We start from the raw sequence: 20,477 nt of genomic DNA on the forward strand, positions 1-20,477 counted from the left end.
AATCAAATAAAGAAAGTTCAATTGAATTATATCCCAACAATATTTATTGTCGGTTTGCCGGTGCTACATGGTGGACTCCATGCAGCACCGGCATGTTTCTACAGCAAGACAAACCAAACATTGGCTCCACAGAGAGACTTCAGCGTTTTAATTTTGCCTGTTGGTAGAATGTAAAAATTACACGTGGAGTTTCATCAAAATGAGCTCAACTGATCACTGAGACAACTTATATCAAACAGAGCATTTCCTCTTAGATGCTGCTGTCAATGTTTTACTATTGTTGGGTAGCTTCTGTTGTTTCCTATTTCTAGATCTTTCTCTCTGTATCTCTCTCTCTCTCTCAGTTACTCCTCCCTCCATCACCCTTGATGGGTCAGGAGCTTTTTTGGTGCCACACTCCTCCAACAATAAAGACTGAGGCAGCTATTGCGAGGAGTATTTGTGCTTTGTCTGTGTGCAGCAGTGAGTGCAGTGGTTTGTCAGAGGCAGGGACAGACAAGCAGCCATGGATGACGTATATAAAGCAGCGGTGAGTACCGTTGTTAAGGTGCTGTTATATTTCTCTTTCTGATTGTGATTAAATTTGAGGTGAATAACTCCAAATCATGTATGAGATAATCCTGGAACAGATCATGTCCTTGTGTGTTGTGCTTCAACAAAGAAAAGATAAAAACACGCTATTGCAATACATTTTATGTGTTGTCTTTTCTGGTACACTATTTCTGAGGAGATTTTGAAGCCACTGTGACAGCTGCTAACAGTAACAGCTGCTCCTGTAATTCCTAAATCAAGTTTAACATTCATAAAGAAAAGCACCCACAAACTACATAAAATGAAAAGCAATGGCAAAGCAGAAACAACATAAAACTATTGTTGAGACTGTCAGACTGTCAACTGGATGCTCTCCTAATTTGTGCTTGGATTAGTTTGTATTGTCAGAAATAACAAGTTATTTTGTTCACCTTAACAAAAGAACCTTAATATCAGAGAAGAAGGAATAACTAGCTTTACCAAGTGATGTAGATTACAATATAAAACATTTTGAAGCTTTGACTTTAGGCACTAGGTATATTTTACAGTGTCTGTATATAGTCCTTGTATTGGACAGATAAAGGCTATGTAAAAATTAAGGAAGGGGTAATTTAATAGATTTTTTAAAAGGGAATTTATTTGAATTATTACTTGTAGTCAGGGCTTTACTTTTGTTGTGGATGCTGACGTCCTGTCCTTGGTATATTTTTTGATGGAAATATGAATGCTTTAACAAACAAGACATTATTCCATCAGTATGGCGTAAACTCTAAGAACAGCATGCCGGAGAAATAGCCCATTTCACAACATTACTAAAATGTGAAAATATCCAAATATTGAACTAATTGAACTGAATGGAATCACTCATGACACCACACAAAAAGAAGACATTGTGTGTTCCTTCAACGTGTATCACATTGTAAAAACAGGTGTGATCAGCTCAGATAGAACACAGAGCAACCGGCTGCTGTGGTTAGTTCATATGTCTGTGCCTGACAATAGAACAAAGAACCACTGGACAGTTCAGGGGGAAGAAGAGAAGGGACAGCTGATGGCTCATAAAACAAATGACCCAGCCAGACACCAGCACCGGTGTCCAAAATCCCCCTTTTGTACTCTGCCACACCACAAGAATAGAACGTGAGGAAAGCACTCTGACATTGCAGCCATACTGCACTGTTCTACAGAATGTCAGTACAGTTGCAGACCTGAAGTTATACTCCAACTGTAGAGTGGTAAAAAAAAAAAATGAAATGTACACACTGATTTTGTTTCCCTTAAGGTTGAGAACTTGACAGAGGAACAGAAAAATGGTGAGGAAATTACTGCTGGTAATACTTATTCTTAATACTATCATTTTCTATATTTACCATCATATAACTAAACTGCTAATTCACTCATTAACTTCAAGTACGGCTGCTATTGCTAACAATACTATGTAATAGAAAAGTCAAATTTTTATTGACTTTCACAATTAGTTGAAACCAGTGGCGGGCCGTGCATTTTATACCTAGTGGGACCCACCATCACTCCTTGATGACAAGTCACGGCCTAAAGAGATGTACGTACTGCTCTGCAATGTCTTTCCTCGTCTCAGCCCCCTGTGCCATGGTGTGTGGCACATCTCACTCAGTCTGAATGCCCATATTTGATTGGTTGAGCTGCATCACGTGATGTGATTCACTACCCGACTAAGCCTCTGCTGTTAAGTTTCGTTTCACGATAGTCACATGCTCGCCCACTGACCAGTCACAGCACACTCTGCACCTCGCGGCAGAGCTGCACATGAACACTGAGCTGCACGTAATGCTGACGTCATTATAGGCCAGCTAGCAGGCGCTGACACGTCAAAGAATACGCCCAACATGTCAAACTACAGATCTGATTGGTTGAAGAATATGATAATCAACAATATCGTCCCCATTCACTGCATATGGATGCACCTGAGACTCTGCAGGCCTGGGCATCTGTTCTTACCTAGAGACACAGAGGTGAGATCTGATTGGATAAAAGCTCTACTTAAAACATGCTGCACTGGAAGCAGAGCAACTGAGGAAGACAGTAGCTGTGCAATGGGAAAATAAGACAATGGGAACAATATTTTTATAAATTATAATACATGTAGTGTATTTAAAAAATAGAAATAAAATAGATATAGCTTTGTGATTCTGTTTAGGCCAGTAGAGAAGGCCTTGCAGGCCCTGGCGGCCCACCACTGGTTGAAACAATGACAAAGATCAAACTTAACTAAGAACCTTGCTCAAGGAACCTTTTTTCACCAACATTGGTGTTGTATGGGAATGTGTAAATATATCACATTGTAAAGCACTTTGGCCATTTACCATTTTGAAGATGCATGTATCCATTCAAACATCAGAATCATGCAGCAGTGAGGAGCAATGAACACTACTATAATCTGATGTTGTTTCGTCAAAGGTTGCATCACAAAAATGACGTTTTTAATCCATTCCTGGTATATTTGACTAATCTTAATCATTGCTCAGCTGTGGATGAAACACAAACAGTGGGAAATTAACTGTATTTGCTTCCTATCGTCCCATATTTGTTTAGTGGACAACTGCCATTCTCTGCTTAATGTATTAATTTCATCATTTTATTTATTTCTTTACTTAGCAGGTGTGTAATTTCAAAACAGATTCGTAATAACTTCCAGACATTTCATTAAATGATATACCACTACTGAATTTATTTGAGTCTGAACATTAAAATACAAATATATTATATGACTATGTCTAAAGGCAATCAAACAATACAACATACATTCAGAATAAAGTTTCTATGAATAAATTAATAATTATTATTTTCTTGAGTTGTAGTGGAGCTATTCTTTTAATAAAATCCATTCTTTCCCCAGTAATTAGGACAGTGATTTTACATTGTGCACATAGATTTCTCTGATTGTAGTTATGAGTACCTAAATTCCCTCTCCCTTCTAGAGTTCAAGGCTGCATTTGACATCTTTATCCAGGATGCAGAGGATGGCTGCATCAGCACCAAAGAGTTGGGGAAGGTAATGAGGATGCTGGGTCAGAATCCCACCCCTGAAGAGCTACAGGAGATGATTGATGAAGTGGATGAGGATGGTATGTCAGCCGTTTACATCCCATCAGGAGCATGTGTTGCCATAGAGTATAATAAAATAATTTTAACAACATTAAAACAACTTCAGTGCAAATTTAGGAAAACTGGACTTTGGGAAATCTAATAACAATATGATATAGAGATATGGAGTCTTTATAATAGCATGGTGTGTGTTCACAGGCAGTGGCACAGTCGATTTTGATGAATTCTTGGTCATGATGGTCCGCTGCATGAAGGAGGAGAGCAAAGGAAAATCAGAGGAGGAGTTGGCTGAACTGTTCCGCATGTTTGACAAGTAGGTTATATTTGTATTTATTTTCACACACTGCACAGAGCTATTCCAAAATTCAAAAGACACATTACTGAGTAAATGGTAAATGGACTGTACTTGTATCGTGCTTTTCTAGTTTTCCGACCACTCAAAGTGCTTTAACACTTTAACACATCGACATGGACTAGCAGAGCCGGGAATCGAACTGCCAATCCTCTGATTAAAGAATGACCCGGCTCTACTGCTGAGCCACCTTAATAAAAAATAAATCAACATAATACCAACATAAAATAATGACTATATATATATATATATATATATATATATAAGTCAAACAAAGCTCTTTTGGTGACTTTAATAGCCAAAACTTCACTAGATTACACTGTTAGAAGGCATGATCTGGTTCAGCACAGTACAGTCATAACAGTTTGGTGTTAAACTGTTCTTGGACAATCCATTCAAAAGATATTCTGGATGAGTATAAAAACTGATTTCTTTCTTTTGTGTTAAGGAATGGAGATGGCTACATAGACTTAGAAGAGCTGAAGACCATGTTGGAGTCAACTGGAGAGGCCATCACAGAAGATGACATTGAGGAGCTGATGAAGGATGGGGACAAAAACAATGATGGAAAAATTGATTATGATGGTACGGGAGCAAGCATATTAGTAACACAACAGACACCAACTGTATATCCTTCAATGTTCAAATGCAAAGATTTTACATTTGCAATTAAATTTGGCAGGAAACATATCCTTCAAACTGAACAAAATAATACATTGTTTGCCATCAACTTCCACAACATTTATGAGCATTCCTTTGTCATTGAGAGAGTCACAGTCAAAATAATCAAAGATTCAGAAAACCAAGTGACCTACGGGTGAGATGAGGATGGAGAAGGTCTCAGGTACTTGACCGTGCAGGGCTTTATATGTGAAAATCAAGACCTTGTCCACAAGTAGAGGGGTATTTTTGTAAACATAGTTGTTTCTATGCATTTTGGGCTTTACACACCCAAATGGCGACTTAGGTCACTAAAAAACTGAACTTTTAAAAAAGTCTAGCCAAAGTGAAGATTTTTAGAAACTCTGTTCTCAGTGTCAACACTGAAAACAGAGTGTAGACAGGGAAACAAAGGCGGCATACATACATCTAGTAATGGCAGACATGGTTAAATAACCTTGCTTCCAGGACTTTTTACTACATATGAAGGTACAGGTACTCTTACACTGTATTGAGGAACAGAATGCGAGAAAAATTGGAAAAATTCCCAAATAAGGAGCAGTTGTCCTGAATCCTGAATCTTGTTCTGTTTGTAATGAAAATTAGACTAATCCTGAGATTTGATTAGTTACAGCCTAATACAACTTAAAACTGAATGTTACATATTATTTCTGTATTTTACACAGACGGGTACTGTTGTAGTCTAGATGAATTATGACTGTGGTTTTTTAGCTGTGTACAATGGTGATACACAGCTATTACGATGTTGATTTAAAACATTGACCGTACAAAATCAAACCATCCATTGCTGAAATTGGGCCCAGTGTCTTGGGACCTGCTGAAGATCCAGCCAAAAAGCTAAATGTTTCTCGAAGTAAATGGTAATAGTAAATGGACTTGCATTTGTATAGTCCCTTTCTAGTCTTCCAGCCACTCAAAGCACTTTAACACTACATGCCAGTCACCCAAGGAAGACTCGAAAAGTGCTATACTACAAGGCCATTTACAAGTCACCATTTACCATTCACACAATCAAACACTGATGGCTACCACTTAAGATGCCACCTGCACATCAGGACCCATTCAAACACTGATAGCACAGCAATCATGAGCAATTTGGGGTTCAGTGTCTTAGATCGTAGTGCCGATCTTCCAATTGGTAGACAATCCACTCTAACTCTGAGCCACAGCTGCCCCCTATCAGTACCGACAGGAGTGAATAGGTAAATACATGTGGATCATTTCTGCCCTACGAGATCCAAACAATGCGTTGTGTATGGTCTGCAGGACCATTACTACTGTTCTGACACTGAAAGTAATATATTTGAGGTCACGCCCGCTGTGGCCATGTGACCACACCCACCTCAAACTCAAACAAGGAGCGGGTCTTGGAATGATGGATGGAGGAGAGTAATGATGGACAGCTGATGTCCGGTGGCTGGTAGGAACTGGGGGAGTGGAGACTCTTGAGTGGGCACTGTCTCTTCAGAAGCTCTGATTATGCAGAGTCCCTCGTGGTTCCTGTAATCATGAGAGAGAGAGAGAGATAGAGGGAGGAAGAAATATAGAAAGAAAAAGGGGTTTGGGGCAAGGATGTTGAAGCTGAGTCAAAGAGGAAGTCAATGGGTCAGTTGTGTTTAAATACTTTGTGCAGAGTAAATGAGATATGTTCCGGGTGTGGTTCTTGTTCCCTAACCAAGTTATTATACTTAATCTTGTGTGGATGGAATTTTTTTTAGAACGGAGGAAAATTGCTGTTTTCACAGAAATATCGTGAAAGGCTGGTCAACCTTAAAAGTAAATCCTGAACTTAATGGGAAGCCAATGTAAGGAAAATAAAAAGGGTTTAATGTGAGTAATCCCACTGAACCTTGTCAATTGCAGTGTTGTAGTCGGGATGATATGAAAAGCGTGAATGATCGCTCTCTCAAGCTCAGGATGTGATACACCTGACCTTGTCAATTCTACTGGGTTTTGGAATAAGGAGAATCAATCATATGTCATATCTTCAATTCAAAAACAATTATATATATATATATGTATATATTGACTTTGTGCATTCTCTCTGACAGAGTTCCTTGAGTTCATGAAAGGTGTTGAATAAAGGATTCGGATGGAGGCCTCACTGCAGCAGCATCAAGGGCGATTTATTCCTGAAGATATGCCTCCACCTTTTGTCTGCATTTAACAATAAAGACAACACACCGGTCCTCAGCAGATGCCTGTCCTGTCCTTTCTATTGTTCTATTATTATAGTGATTATGAATTAAAATGTCATAAATAAGGACTATTTTCATTAAAAAGATTTTCAAAATTACATTGTCTGTCAAGATATGTGGATCTTAAATTTCTGGTAAAATTGGTAAAAGTAATTAATTTTTTTACAAGATTGCAGATTGGGAGATATTAGATCCAATGTTTACTTTCACAAAATCGACTTTTGGCCTCTTCCCAGCCTGAAACGTCTTTCAAGAGCATAAAAAGCTGAGAATGTACCTTTAAACCAGAAAAGGTGTGTAAGCATCAGATTCTAATGAAGACATCATGAAACAGTGAAATCAACTGTCCTGAGCCACTTTTTTGAAGAAAAGTAAACATAGTTTCAAAGATTTCTTCAAAGAAGTGCCTCAGGACAGTTGATTTCACAGTGTGATGTCATTTCCATGAATATCTGCAGCTTTCAGCACTTTACTGCCTCGAGATGGAATTTCATTTTTTTATGGTCTTAAAAGACGTTTCAGGCAGAGAGGAGGCCAAAAGTTGATTTTGTGAAAGTAAACATAGTTTCACAGATTTTCTTCAAAGAAGTGTCTCAGGACAGTTGCTTTCACAGTCTGATGTCATTTCAATCAGGAGAGACTTGTTTTATAATTTAACAATGATTTATTATACAAGCGTCAAATATGAAAAGTGCAAAATCTTTGGCGATTGGACTCCATCCTGAAGTAATATCAGCGAGGGTAGGGATACAGAGGTCCAATAAGGCCTAATCCCCCCTGGAGTCCAGACACTGGTGGTGGTGGTGGTGGTGAAAGGAGTTGGTGCAATCTGATGAATGAGGAGCCTGACTGTGCTGCTGACTGGAGGTGACTGGGGTGGAGGCGGGTCGCATCTGCTTAACGCTGAAATGACAACTGACAGCAGCAGAGAGGCGAACACTATTTAAAGATTGACAGCAACGATATGATTGGCTTAAGGAAACTGTGTGCCGAATCTGGTTGGTTGCTTAACAGTGCACGCCCCCAATCAGCTGATAGAGTAATTACAAGGAGAGGAGAGACAGAGATCACAAGCAAATGTCTTCTTGACTGAACTTGCGCTTGAGCTACATTTGATTTCACAGTGTGATGTCATTTTCATGAATATCTGCAGCTTTCAGCACTTTACTGGCCAGAGATGCATTGTCACTTTTTTATGCTCTTAAACGACGTTTGAGGCAGAGAGGAGGCCAGAAGTGGATTTTGTGAAAGTAAACACAGTTTCAAAGATTTTCTTCAAAAAAGGTTCTCAGGGACAGTTGATGTCACAGTTTGAAGTAATTCCCATGAATATCTGCAGCTTTCAGCACTTTACTAGATGCATTTTCACTTTTACGCTCTAAAAAGACGTTTCAGGCAGAGGCCAGAGAGAGGAGGCCAAAAGTTGATTTTGTGAAAGTAAACATAGTTTCACAGATTTTCTTCAAAGAAGTGCCTCAGGACAGTTGATTTCACAGTCTGATGTAATTTACATGAATATCTGCAGCTTTCAGCACTTTTACTGCCTAGAGATGCAATTTCATTTTTTTATGGTCTTAAAAGCTATTTAAAATACTGTGAAAAGTTGGTTCACAAAGGGCAGAGGAACTACCACAACATATATCAAGGAGAGATGGGAGAAAGAACTAGAAGATCAAATGTCCATAGCAATGGGAGAATATGTGTGAAACCGTGTTCACTACTTCCTGTTCAATGTATTGGCATGAATTTAGCTGGAAGAACCTTGTTCGTTTCTTTATCACCCCTAAAATGAAGACATACTTAGTCACAATAAACCGTACATGCTGGAGAAATTGTGGGGAGGGTTGTGCAAACCACCACCATATCTTCTGGTGCTGCCCCAAGATACAAACATTCTGCCAAAACGCTTGGACAATTATGCAGCATATTCTTGGGCAGCAGATCATATTCACATGCAAGTCACTTTATTTGGGTGATCTACCAGAAGGAATAACAGGAAATGACAGATACCTCCTGAACATATGAACGGTAGCAGCAAAAAAAAGCAATTACTCGAAAGTGGCTACAAACCGAACCACCTTCAGTCGAAAATTGGATTGAAATCATGAAAGAAATTCACGATATGGAAAGACTGACTTTCCTACTGAGATTAAGGAAAGACGCATACATAGCAAGATGGACAAAATGGACCAAATATTTGTCAGAACAAGAACTTGGCGACTTGCCCTCCCTAACCACAGGGTTTTTTGACTCATTGTTGATGCTCATTATGCTCATTATCTTCTAAGAAGACAGGTACTCTCTTCAAACAGGATGCTACTTCAACTGTGCAAATCTAGATCTTAACATGAATATTGCTGTGTATAGAACTCTTCCAATACATCATTTTGATATCTGATCCTGAAATTATGGTTGACACGAGTGACGGATAATGTTGTTGGCATGCTGCACGGTTGTTTTGATGTATTTTGTTTTTGTTTAATTTATCGATTTGTTTAAATGTATTTCTTCCTGGCCTTTTGCCAGGTGCATGAATTGCTCGTATTATTTCTTACTTGTTTGGGATTTGTTTTTCTTTGCAACAAAAAAAAAACCTGAATAAAATATTTAAGTATCAAAAAAAGAAAAGTTGGTTCACAACTTAGACTTGTTTCACCACATTTTTCCAGACACAAAAATATGTATTACATCCATTTTGAAGATAATTTTCTAAATTACCTTTTTAGAAGCCTTAATTGTCAATGACCCACATACAGTCTATGGTTAGCATACAAGGATTAAAGGGTTTAAAGACGTGTTGGCAGTTAACACAGGCAAAATCAGAATATCGAGCACAGACAACCCAGATAACTCACTCGGTTCTAGCTGCATCATGTTAGTCGGTCCTGTCCTTTTAAACAAAGTATTCTTGGTTATTTTCACCTCTCTCTTTTTCATGGTATGTCTGATGAGAACAAACATCCCTTTCTTTTTATTTAAGAGACCTTGTTGCTCCTAAAGTAAAGGAGACCCACTATACAATTGTATGTAATATCGTCACCTTCCTAAAATAATGGCCAAAATAATTTTTTCAGGTTTTTCAGAAAACACAAAATAAAACGGCCGAACACTCTTGAGTCTTGACATAGGCCATTATATTACAGGGGTAGAATAGCATGATCTGTTCATCTGAGGATGGAGGCGATTTTACCAGAGGTGGCCAGCATCATAAGGAGATGATTTAGGCAACAAAATCATTTTTGTCAAAAAATGACTTCGGCCATTATTTTAGGAAGGTGACGATATGTATCCATTAAGTGCTTTTTTTACATCAAAAATTAATCGGTGAATCTTCTGTTCTACAATAGTAACTACAGAGCATCAGTAGTGGACGCTACTGCCAAGCGGCCCCTGTTCATGAATAGAGTGGTCTCGTGGGACGTCACAGTTTTAGCTGTCGGCCATGTTGGAGTACACACAAAGCCACTGGCATGCACGGCTGAGTCGCATAACCTATCGATCATGGTGAACTTTTGTGCTGTCTTTGGTTGTGGCAGCAGAGCTGATAGAGACAAGAAATCATTCTTTCGTTTGCCAGCGGTCATTACACATCAAGGAAATGACACGAAGGAGCTATCCAAGCGACGTCGCCAGAAATGGCTGTCACGCATCTCTCGAGATATAAAGGAATGGAATTTGGCGTACACTAGAGTATGTGCGGATCACTTTATAAGTGGTCAGTGATTTTATTTACTAATTCGTTTGTGAAAAGTATTTAATAAAGGAAATATAAATTAAACTTGGACATGAGAAGGTTACCGAAGCTTCATCGGCCCGTGACAGCAGTCGGTACCAGAGACGTGTCGAGCGTGTACAACAGGCGAAACACAGAGATGCAGCCTCAGCATTGCTTGATATGAGTTTAACGTCAGATCATACATATATATATATATATATATATATATACATATATATACACATATATACATATACATATATATATATATATATATATATATATATATATATATATATATACATATATATACACATATATACATATATATATATATATACATATATATATATACATATATACGTATATATATACATATATATACATATACATATATATATATATATATATATATATACACACACATGTATATATATATATATATATATATATATGTATGTGTGTGTGGGGGGGGATGAAGTTAGGAGTTAGTTTAAAGTTAATTCCTACACACAACACACAATGACATGCATGTACAATGTACACAAACACACGTGTCTGTTTGCACTGAGTAAACATTGAATATTGCTAAATATCGGACCAGATCTGTATATATTTACCCTTCCAATGACGAGATGAGAATTGTCGACGACCGTTGCTTTGACGGCTCGGACCCATCCACTGACAAACTGATTATAAGCGTCGAGCCCTTTGTAGCACTCCAGCTCGTCTTTTGTGTAAGGACTCGGGGTGTTCACGAGATACGTGTAGATGTTGGCGTAGTTTACCGATGGAAGATAAGTAGGATCGGCACTGAAACGATCTGCACTCATCGTATAGGGATCCAAGTTACCAATAACCTTCAATTTGGCCAGGTAGCGAACCTTTGATGCACTATCCAGTGATTCAAAGTATGGTATTTTCGCCGCACTTCCTTGTTTACTCGCCGCCATGTAGGATCTGTATGTACTCCAACATGGCGGACAGACCTCGTAACTAAGGAGATCGTGACGTAGGTGAGACCACTCTATTGAGTTAATTTGATAATTTACCTAAATAACATTTACTCTGTCTTATTCTGAAGGTCCCATGACGGAAGCATTAACGTTACCGTAAACATGAACGCGTCTAGACTTCGTTTCTTTTTCTCTATTAATATGTACGCTCAGACTTCTATGATTAATGAACCATTGCATTCGTTTTGTTTCGTGCGTACATAATTCCATATTTTATTTGATATATTAATATTGTCATATTTGTATTTGTGGTGATCACGTGGTCAGGGCAAAGGAAGTTGACTTGTATGAGCCAATGAACAGCGAGCTTGTGATCATGACGTTAACCATTGGCTGGTTTAAAAGGAAAGTGATATACGCGCTAACGGCTCTCTGTCATTTCATTCGCTCTGAGAACAGACGGTTTCGGTAAGCTTTTTCCAATGAATGTACTTATTTTGTACTAAGGCTACATCAGTAATTGTTTCCTTGTGTTCAGAGTTCCAGTTTACTAACCCAGATAGCTGTAACAATACTACTAGTGTGTGAATTCGAATTAGCTAACAGTTGTTTCATACATGCTAATGAAGGCGAGTTTAACGTTAGCTTTAGTTAGTTTTCCCTCGGCCACGTTAACGTCATAACGTACGATTCGTGATAAAATACCACTCTTACCGGTCACTCCGTAGTATAACGTTAACGGTTTAACGTACATTTCCACGGCAATGTACCATTACATTTCCTTCAGGCAAAGTGGAATTGTTTTGTGAAGCTTTCCCTCGGTCCATTCCAGCCCGTCTCAGATCTAGCTAACGTTAGCTAATCATACAGCTATCGGGTGTACGTTACGTTAACGGTAACTAAACGCATCAGGGCATTTCTAACCGAAGATTTTCCGTGTTTAACGTTACTTGTTGACTTTTTTAGGTGACTAACTAATAACACGATTTGAGAACATGACTGAAGGCGACTCCGGTGATCGCTACGAGTTCGATGCCCCGTCACACGTAGTCGACTTCATAGATCTGGACAATGCCGAAAGTGAAGATGTGTGGTTTGGTAAGTCTCTCCGATATTATCCTCTGATCCAACCGCTGTTTTGTTCACGTTGGATTCACTTAGCCTAACGGCAACATGCTCAGGACGAAGTATTGCTGTTGTCTTTTATTGTTAAAACACTGAGTCTGCAGTAACCGGTGTTGTCTTTTGTTGCCCTTGTCGCCATGAGACACATACGATATTTCACCTCCATGTACGCTGTTTGCTGTGCTGCCGTCTCTTCCCAGCCCCTGCTAGTTTTCTTTTTAAAGCAAAGTGTTTGGAAGAGAAACTATCTCAGCACAAAGGAAGTCAGTGATGTGGGTTCATCTCATAGAAGATGTCCTGATAGCCTCGGCTCGCTGGTAGAAGAGGACTTTTGCAATTTCCTAATGAAAATGTGTGAATGGCCTCCACGCCATTTGTTGTGACAGTAAGGGTTCAAAAGTAGACAATATCAGAATCACACCAGTTTATTGCCATGGTATGTTGAACATGCAAGGAATTTGACATGACGGGAGGTGCATAACGAACATAATAAAATATGCAGGACACTATGAAAGATGAAAGGAGCCGATGCCTGACAACACTTGAACACTTTAGGACAGCAGCGTCTCTCCTAAGGTCCTGTTTTGAATGCTGGCATCATGAATCATTTCACTTCTCTGCACTCAGCTGGTCAGGAGGACCACTATGACTTATTCAGTGTGACCCTTCGGTCGGATGGGTGTTGCTGTGCTCAAGCAGGGTGTGACTTATCAGAAGAGGAATGAGTATTTTGAGTTCTAACAATATTGTACAAGTAGTATTGCTACCACTGCTACAAAATTGAAACTGGTAATGAAAACCATACTATAGAGTAGCCAATATTTAGGTTAAATTAACCATCAAAGAATCTGAACAGTCTTATCTTCTTGATCTGTGGCTGTCTCCTGTGTGCAGAACAACAGACTGGAGGAGCAGATGGCCACCTAAGTCCTTTGGGGCCTGAACAACGCTTTAGGAGAAGCCACGTGCTGTGCCTCCCTAGAGCCACCGTAGCCCCTCAAGTCATGGCAGAGAAGGACTCTGGTGTGATTTTCATTTCATTATAGCTAATTACTGAAGATGCATTCATATTAGGCGGCTCAAGCTGAGTTCAGGGAACTCTGATGGTTCCCTCTGGACCGGGCTGGAAGGCTGGGTCACCACTGACTTATGCAACTGCCTGTCTAACCCACAAAGAAAACATTTTTAAAGGGATCAAACCCACAATGGGCTGGCCCCCTCCTTAAAGGGTCTGTGGGCAAGCTGAACCGATCGGTCAAAAAAAACAAACTAACAATACACAAATTACATTTAAAAACCAAATATAAATGAACATATAACATTTCTTGTCTAACTACGAAACAGCAACCTGGCTGACCCTGTTGACGCATTCTGGAGCGCCCTTGTCATGTCTCTCTGCCAGTGGACGGGGCGGCACTGTCCCTGACTTAATTCATATTTTTGTTTTGTTACAGTGTAAAGCGCATGTTTCTTGATACATGTTATTTGCTTTCATTTACTTATGGCCTTTCCTATCATTTCACATAGCTCACACACACACATCACTCTGTTCTCCCATACTCTTACTACATGATGTTAGCTGGCCTGTGTTCACAGTTTGTCCTTATTTATTGTTTTGCTACAAAAAAATAAAGTATTCTACTTGCTCTAATCCCAAATTGCAAAACAATAAATGAGTCACTATAAAAATAGTTTATTCAGATACTTAAGCGTATACAATAAAAGTAGCGTGTTCCTTCTGGTGAAAGATACTGTAGTCTTGCAGTTACAATGTCTTCCTGTGGGGACTCAGTCACAGCAATCATTCAGTCAGTGCTGTAAGTTATGAAGGGTTCATTTGCAAAAACGAAGCCATTCTTAAAACCCATAAACAAACACCACTTGGGTTCATAAGTAAGATTAATTGAATTGGATCCTTTATGTTGATCTAGTTTCATGACGTGAACTCTTATGGACTTCTCAATGTTTCAGGTCCTAGTGTGTCCACATCTCCACCTCCAAACATTGTCACGTCCTGGGGGGACGGTTCTCCTGCTCGGACTGGTGCGCGGCCGAAGAAGAGCGCTGCTCACCACCCTCCTGCCCAACCACGCAGGTAAAGTCCTTGTGATGGAAGACACAATTAATCTGAATTATCTGTGGTACTGATTCATAATTGGACACAATCTTACCCGATGATTCTGGCACATTAGAGTAAAATGGACCATGAAGCAGGGTGCGCTTTAGGGCGGGGCTACCTTGTGATTGACAGATAGCTACCACGGCTTGGTTCTTTAGCCCTTTCACCGTCTGGTTTCGCTTCATGAAAATGAATTGTAACATTTTGTTTGACTAAAAATATCTTAATCAGCATTCAGTTGTACCTTGCGCCCCCCTCTTGTGTCACTTCTGATTCCATAGAACAATATAGTGACAGACACGATGCTGAACTCAATGATGTGGCTCAGTGGTAGAGCAAGGTCATCCTTAAATCAGAGGATCGACTGTTCGATCCCCGGCTCCTCTAGTCCGTGTCAATGTGTCCATGGGCGAGACGCGTAACCCTAAATTGCTCCTACTGTGTGTATGAATGTTAGAGCCCTGATGGGCAGGTGGCACCTTGATGGTAGCCCCTGTCATCAGTGTATGAATGGGTGACTGTAGTGTTAAAGAGCTTTGAGTGGATGGAAGACTAGAAAAGAGTGAAATAAGTACAGTCCATTTAGCATTTGTGTCCAAACCATTGGATGATGTCACGGTGACTCCGTTCACCTCTCGTATCCAGTCAAAGCTTCAAACACGCCAACCGACTAGCACCATGTGACAAGTGGAGGAGGCGAGATTTATGTAGGCTGTGTTTTAAAAGCTTACTATGCAGCAATTGTTGCTAACCGTTTGTTAACACAACATTCAGAGTTTACCGCTCCCGCCCCCGGCTCAACTACACCTGAGTCTAACGTGCCCAGTGTTCACCTTCAGCATCACATACTGTACAGCAGCGAGAGCTGACTTTTCTCACCATTTGTGTTTTTTGTTGTTGAGCTGTGTTGGCCCTTTTTTGTAGCGTCCTCTTGGATGTGTGCTTGCGCATGCCCAGCGGCTACACACCCAGTGTACATGCATAGCAAATCCAGGCAGAGGGTTAGGGTCTCTAAAGATAGACACCAGCACACTGCTCTAGTGGGTCAGAGGAGATGATTGAGAGGGATTACGTAATACATAGTTTATTTTAGTAAATTGCTTCATAGTATAAAAGTCAGGCAACTGGTTGTAAGCTCTGTGGCCCCTGTACAGGCCATTGTTATACTTCTATTACAGTGTGCATTAATAGGTATATTTGTTTGGTACTGAATTTGTGATTTAGATTCATTTGCATATCAAATTGAGTTTTCTTGATACAGGGAATTATTATTCAGTCTGTACAGATAGTTGTGTGATTTCTATGGCCCAGAGTTGTCTTGGTTTCGGGCTTGAAGACAGGTGTTTGAAAAAAGGGTCTAACCGCTGTTTGTTTTTGGGGACTTGACCTATACTTGAGATTAAACATGTGTTTTAATTCTTATTCTTTCATTCCTTTTAGGGTTTCAAAACGTAAAGAGTTGACCAGCGGTCTGGCTCCACCACCATCAAAGAAACACAAAAAGTAAGATGCCCATGACTGGTTTCTTTTTAAGCCTTTACTGAACACCTGCTTATAAGCGACCCTGGCATATTTCCTTTGTTTGTTTTACTGTGGTTGTTTGCTCTAGAACTCCTCTTGCCCGAAGATCCACTAGTGTCCTCCGTAGCAAGGTGCCGCAGAATACCAGGACAGCGCCCAAGACCTCTTCCGCTACTGCAAACACAGAGTGAGTTTCTGTTGAAGGACCGGGAGGTCTGCTCTGGGCTCTAGCCTCCTCCAGTGTGCTAGGTTCATAAAACATCCACATCAGAGAGCCAAAGTGTTTCCAGCTGTCTAAGTGATTTGAACAGGACTGATGTTAAAGCTGTATTGGTGCTAATAATTATGTCCAAACAGGCCAAACAGCTCTGAAGAACAGGAGCTGGAGCGCATCAGGAACCTCCAGAAGGAAGTGGCGCTGCATCGCAGGCAGAATGAGGCCAGCTACAAGGCTGCTCTGGCTGGCAGTGAGTAGTTCTGACTGGCTCTGTGTGGCTGCAAACATTACTGACTGTCCTTGCTACAACCTTTTTTATGTGCCAGCTAACGAGCTGTTTAGTACAATTTTAAAGGATCTGGAAGTCGTTCTTCAGGTTTACATCTTGGAAGTAAATCTGAATCACTTATTTCAGATCCACCACCAAAGAAGTTGGTCCTGACATCGACTGTGCCCAAAGAGTTCCACTTCACCACCAACACTCGTGTCAAGGCGACCGCCTCATCCAACGCAGCCCACAAGGAAGTGGACTTCATCAGTCAGCTCCGCAGAGCCTCCTCCCCAGTCAGTACTTCTCATATGCTCACGCCTCTTTAGAATTCTAGTGTAACCTGGGGGGCCAAGTGTCAAACGGACCACGACTGGTTCACTTCAACATTTCTCAGTGTGCACACAACGGGCTGCAGGAGTAAAGCCAGATTAATTTCATTTAGTTTCAACAAAATTCCTTCATCACTAGATGGAAACCTATATAAAAGCTGAGCAACAGAAATAAATATCCACTCCTTGATGATGTTGCGTGAACTGAAATGTCCTCCAGCTCAGTTACAAAATGAATCTGCACTTTATTTGTAATTCTCAGCAGTGAGCTGAGAGGAAAGTTAACTAGACATCCAAATGTACATGTGTACATTAAGCCTGCACCCAATTTCTACCGTTGCTCTCTCCTTTTATTCTTTTTAGACAAAGGCTATGAGAGGCACCACTGTGCCGAAACCCTTCAACCTGTCGACCAGCAAGAAGAGAGAGGTGGAGGCGTCGGCTGCCTACGTGCCCATGGCTGAGCAGATAGAGCAGTTCCAGAAACGAACCCCTGACCGCTACCATCGGCAAAGTCGCAGCAGTCAAGAGAGAGGTGTGCAGGACAGTTGGGCTAGATGTGGAGTTTTCTTCTGGGTTAAGTTTAACTTAAATTACTTTGGTTATAACTGTTTCCTAGGGCCAGCAGCGGTGAAGTGTGATAAGCTGAAGCTCACCCAGCCTCACACCCCTCACCTGATGACCCGCCAGAGGAGCCGGCCAACCAACGTGAAGAACAGTGCTGACCTGGAAGCTGAAGAGGTGGACAGACTCAACAAGTAAGAAGCTCTACTGAAGCCGTCCTCACGCAGCACCAGGTCTGATTTAAGCTGACAGTCGGACAACGGCCAGAGGTGGATGACTCGTAAAGCCGTGTTAAAATAACAAGCAGCATGATACTGACTTTTCAACACCCGCCTCTCGCCTTCATGGTAGCGCCAAAGTGGGCTGTCCAACTGCCCTTTTCTTTACTTGGTTGTAAGCCAGCGTGTTCCATTAAATATCTGGTTAAATACTTACAGCTGTTCTACTTGTTCCTAAATGGCTTGGGGAACTTATGTTAGAACACTTCATCTTCGAAATAAGTATTTCTGTTGCGTAGGCAAGATTAGATCAGTAATATTTTCATGAATTTTACAATCAGAGCTCCAAGACACTGGAAACGTCTGTGCTGACTTTTGATAGAAGCTTGTGACTCTGGATTGTTCAGCATTTACTCTCTAGCCTGCAGTGCCTTCCTGTCAGTGTTGAATATTGAATTTCCATTAAATACTGCCTTTACTCAGGTTTAAGGTTAAGGCATTGGAGCTGAACAGGAAAATTCTGGAGAGTGTCAAGCACCCAAAGAGGCCGGCAGTGAAGGAACCCACTGTACCCGAAGGCTTTGAGCTGCAGATTGAGAAACGTCTCCATGAGAGACAGGCCACCAAGAAGCCTCAGGGAGGAGAGGAGAAGGCGCACACCTTTAAAGCCCAGCCGCTGCCCAAAAAGATCCTGGAAGGAATCGTGGTGAGTTTAAATCCTGCAAGGCTTTTAAGTGGATTGATTTCTATTCCATGAATGTAGTAAAAAGGGTTTCCTCTCGTCAACAGGGATTGCCAGAGAAGAAAGTTCTGCTTCCTACTGTGCCAGAGTCTCCAGCTTTCGCCCTGAAGAAGAGGGTTCGCATGGAGAAGGTCGAGGAAGTAAGGGCTAATCTGGTTGTTGTAATACTTAAAGGATAATGACTTTTCTTCAACTTAAGGTAATGCTACCCTTTTTTTCTTGCTCAGGTTAAACCGCCTTCACCCATCAAAGCCCCCGCAGTGCCTCATTTTGGCCTCCCCTTCCAGCCCCAGCTACAAGAGAACCACCATGTGGAAGTCTGTCCCTTCTCCTTTGAGGAGCGGGACCGAGAGAGGAGGGCATTGAAAGAGAAGAAGCTGCAGGAAATGCGAAATGAAGAGGTGGAGATCCACAAATGCAACCCTTGTCCTTTAGATTAGAAAACTTTATTAACACCAGACAATGCCATATTAAAAACCTCTAAAGGTTTAGACCGCCAGAGTAAAGAAACAACTACTAAATCACTCCTAACGCTTCCTCTGAACTGTTCCAGGTACCGCAGTTCAAGGCCCAGCTACTGCCAGACTTCGACACTGTGCTCCTCCCCGAGAAGAAGAAGCTGGAGCCCACGAAGCCTGAGCCCTTCAGACTGCTGCTGGAAGAGCGGGGAGCCGTGAGGGGCACTCGCTGGGAGCAGATGGTACGACACAATGACGGTTTAAAGTCAATAACTAACGGTACCTTGAAATTCATTAATGAGTGCTGTTTCTGTAGGTGAAAGAAGAGCATGAACGCGAGGAAGTCGTATTCAAAGCCAGGCCTAACACAGTCACTCACAAAGAGCCTTTCCAGCCCAAAAAGGAGGCCCGGTCTTCAGTGGGTAAGTCTATTTACATGCAGAGCTCACAACACCTGGTTTTACTGTGACCTGTGATAGTTTTTAACATGGCCATCAACGACTCAAAGTACTGAACACTGACACTATTCAAACCTCGTGAAGAGAAGAGCTCTCTGTGCTTCACTTCCATCTGTCGTGGCACTAAGGAATGGATTCTTCCACAGTTGTGGAGGCCTTTGAGCTGTCGACGGAGCGTCGGGCCGTGGAGTGGCAGGAATACGAGCGGCAGGCCAGTGAGAAGGAGGCCCTCAGGAGGCTCATGGAGGAGGAGCAGAGACGAGAGCAGGAGCAGGAGGAGAAGGAGGACGTCGCCAGGCTCCGGCAAGAACAGGTCACTGCCAAACTCCGTTTATTCCATTACTGAGAGTCCTCAGATTGAAAGGGCTGCCGCCTCAGGAGACACTTAATGACTCTAAAGTAAACTAACTCTATTAAGAGGTGAAAGTCTTATAGATTCCAACATGATGTAACTGCATTGGTTTTCTTCACCTCACCAGGTCCACTCTGCTCAGCCCATCAGACACTACAAACCTGTAACCGTGAAGAAGAGTGAGCTCCCTCTCACAGTCCCCCACTCACCCAACTTCTCTGACCGCTTCCGCTTGTGATCGGCCTGCCTCACTCCACGCTGTAGAGCTCGGCATATTATAAGCCTTCAGATGTTTTCTCTATCTGGAATGATTTTTACAAACTTCTGGATTCAGTTACTTTTTTCAGCAACTGAAGCTTTTTTCTTTGTTCCATGGTGAGCTTTAGATTGCTTTAGCTTGTAATAACATGCTGTATGTTCTCTACCCTTTTGTATCTTAACTGCGATTTACAGTTTGTCTCTGTCTCTTTTTTATCATAACTCTTCTTTTAAATAAAAGTTCGACATTTTGTTTGAAGTTCTTGAGACTTTACGTTCATATTTAATGCCGGTACAACACATTAAACGTCATCTTTAAACTTAGAAA

The 20,477-nt window shown here is 41.1% G+C and overlaps 2 protein-coding genes across 5 annotated transcripts; both read left to right on the forward strand.

The window, feature by feature from the left end:
- Window positions 1-374: 374 nt before the first annotated feature.
- Window positions 375-6,944, forward strand: LOC306781057 (troponin C, slow skeletal and cardiac muscles-like). Of its 2 annotated transcripts, none has more exons than XM_079273707.1 (6): window positions 375-529; window positions 1,814-1,862; window positions 3,489-3,635; window positions 3,814-3,928; window positions 4,416-4,552; window positions 6,700-6,944. In XM_079273707.1, the coding sequence occupies exons 1-6, from the start codon at window positions 506-508 to the stop codon at window positions 6,729-6,731; spliced, it is 504 nt and encodes a 167-aa protein (XP_079129833.1). In that variant the 5' UTR covers window positions 375-505; the 3' UTR covers window positions 6,732-6,944. The 2 variants fall into 2 exon arrangements, with proteins under 2 accessions (XP_079129833.1, XP_079129834.1); XM_079273708.1 differs by having other exon boundaries at window positions 376-529; window positions 1,814-1,844.
- Window positions 6,945-11,557: 4,613 nt separating this feature from the next.
- tpx2 (TPX2 microtubule nucleation factor) lies at window positions 11,558-20,411 on the forward strand. 3 transcript variants are annotated; one of them, XM_079274153.1, is made up of 17 exons: window positions 11,558-11,577; window positions 12,484-12,615; window positions 13,537-13,665; window positions 14,614-14,737; window positions 16,202-16,264; window positions 16,371-16,469; window positions 16,640-16,749; window positions 16,915-17,063; window positions 17,463-17,634; window positions 17,719-17,857; window positions 18,365-18,587; window positions 18,671-18,763; window positions 18,851-19,024; window positions 19,177-19,323; window positions 19,398-19,503; window positions 19,686-19,852; window positions 20,019-20,411. In XM_079274153.1, exons 2-17 carry the CDS (start codon window positions 12,513-12,515, stop codon window positions 20,127-20,129), a joined length of 2,109 nt encoding a protein of 702 aa, XP_079130279.1. In that variant the 5' UTR covers window positions 11,558-11,577; window positions 12,484-12,512; the 3' UTR covers window positions 20,130-20,411. The 3 variants fall into 3 exon arrangements, with proteins under 3 accessions (XP_079130279.1, XP_079130278.1, XP_079130280.1); XM_079274152.1 differs by lacking the exon at window positions 11,558-11,577 and adding an exon at window positions 11,921-11,985; XM_079274154.1 differs by lacking the exons at window positions 11,558-11,577; window positions 13,537-13,665 and adding an exon at window positions 11,921-11,985.
- The last annotated feature ends 66 nt before the right edge of the window (window positions 20,412-20,477 follow it).

Source organism: Melanostigma gelatinosum (genome assembly GCF_949748355.1).
Source record: "Melanostigma gelatinosum genome assembly, chromosome: 8".
NCBI classification, from domain to species: domain Eukaryota; kingdom Metazoa; phylum Chordata; class Actinopteri; order Perciformes; family Zoarcidae; genus Melanostigma; species Melanostigma gelatinosum.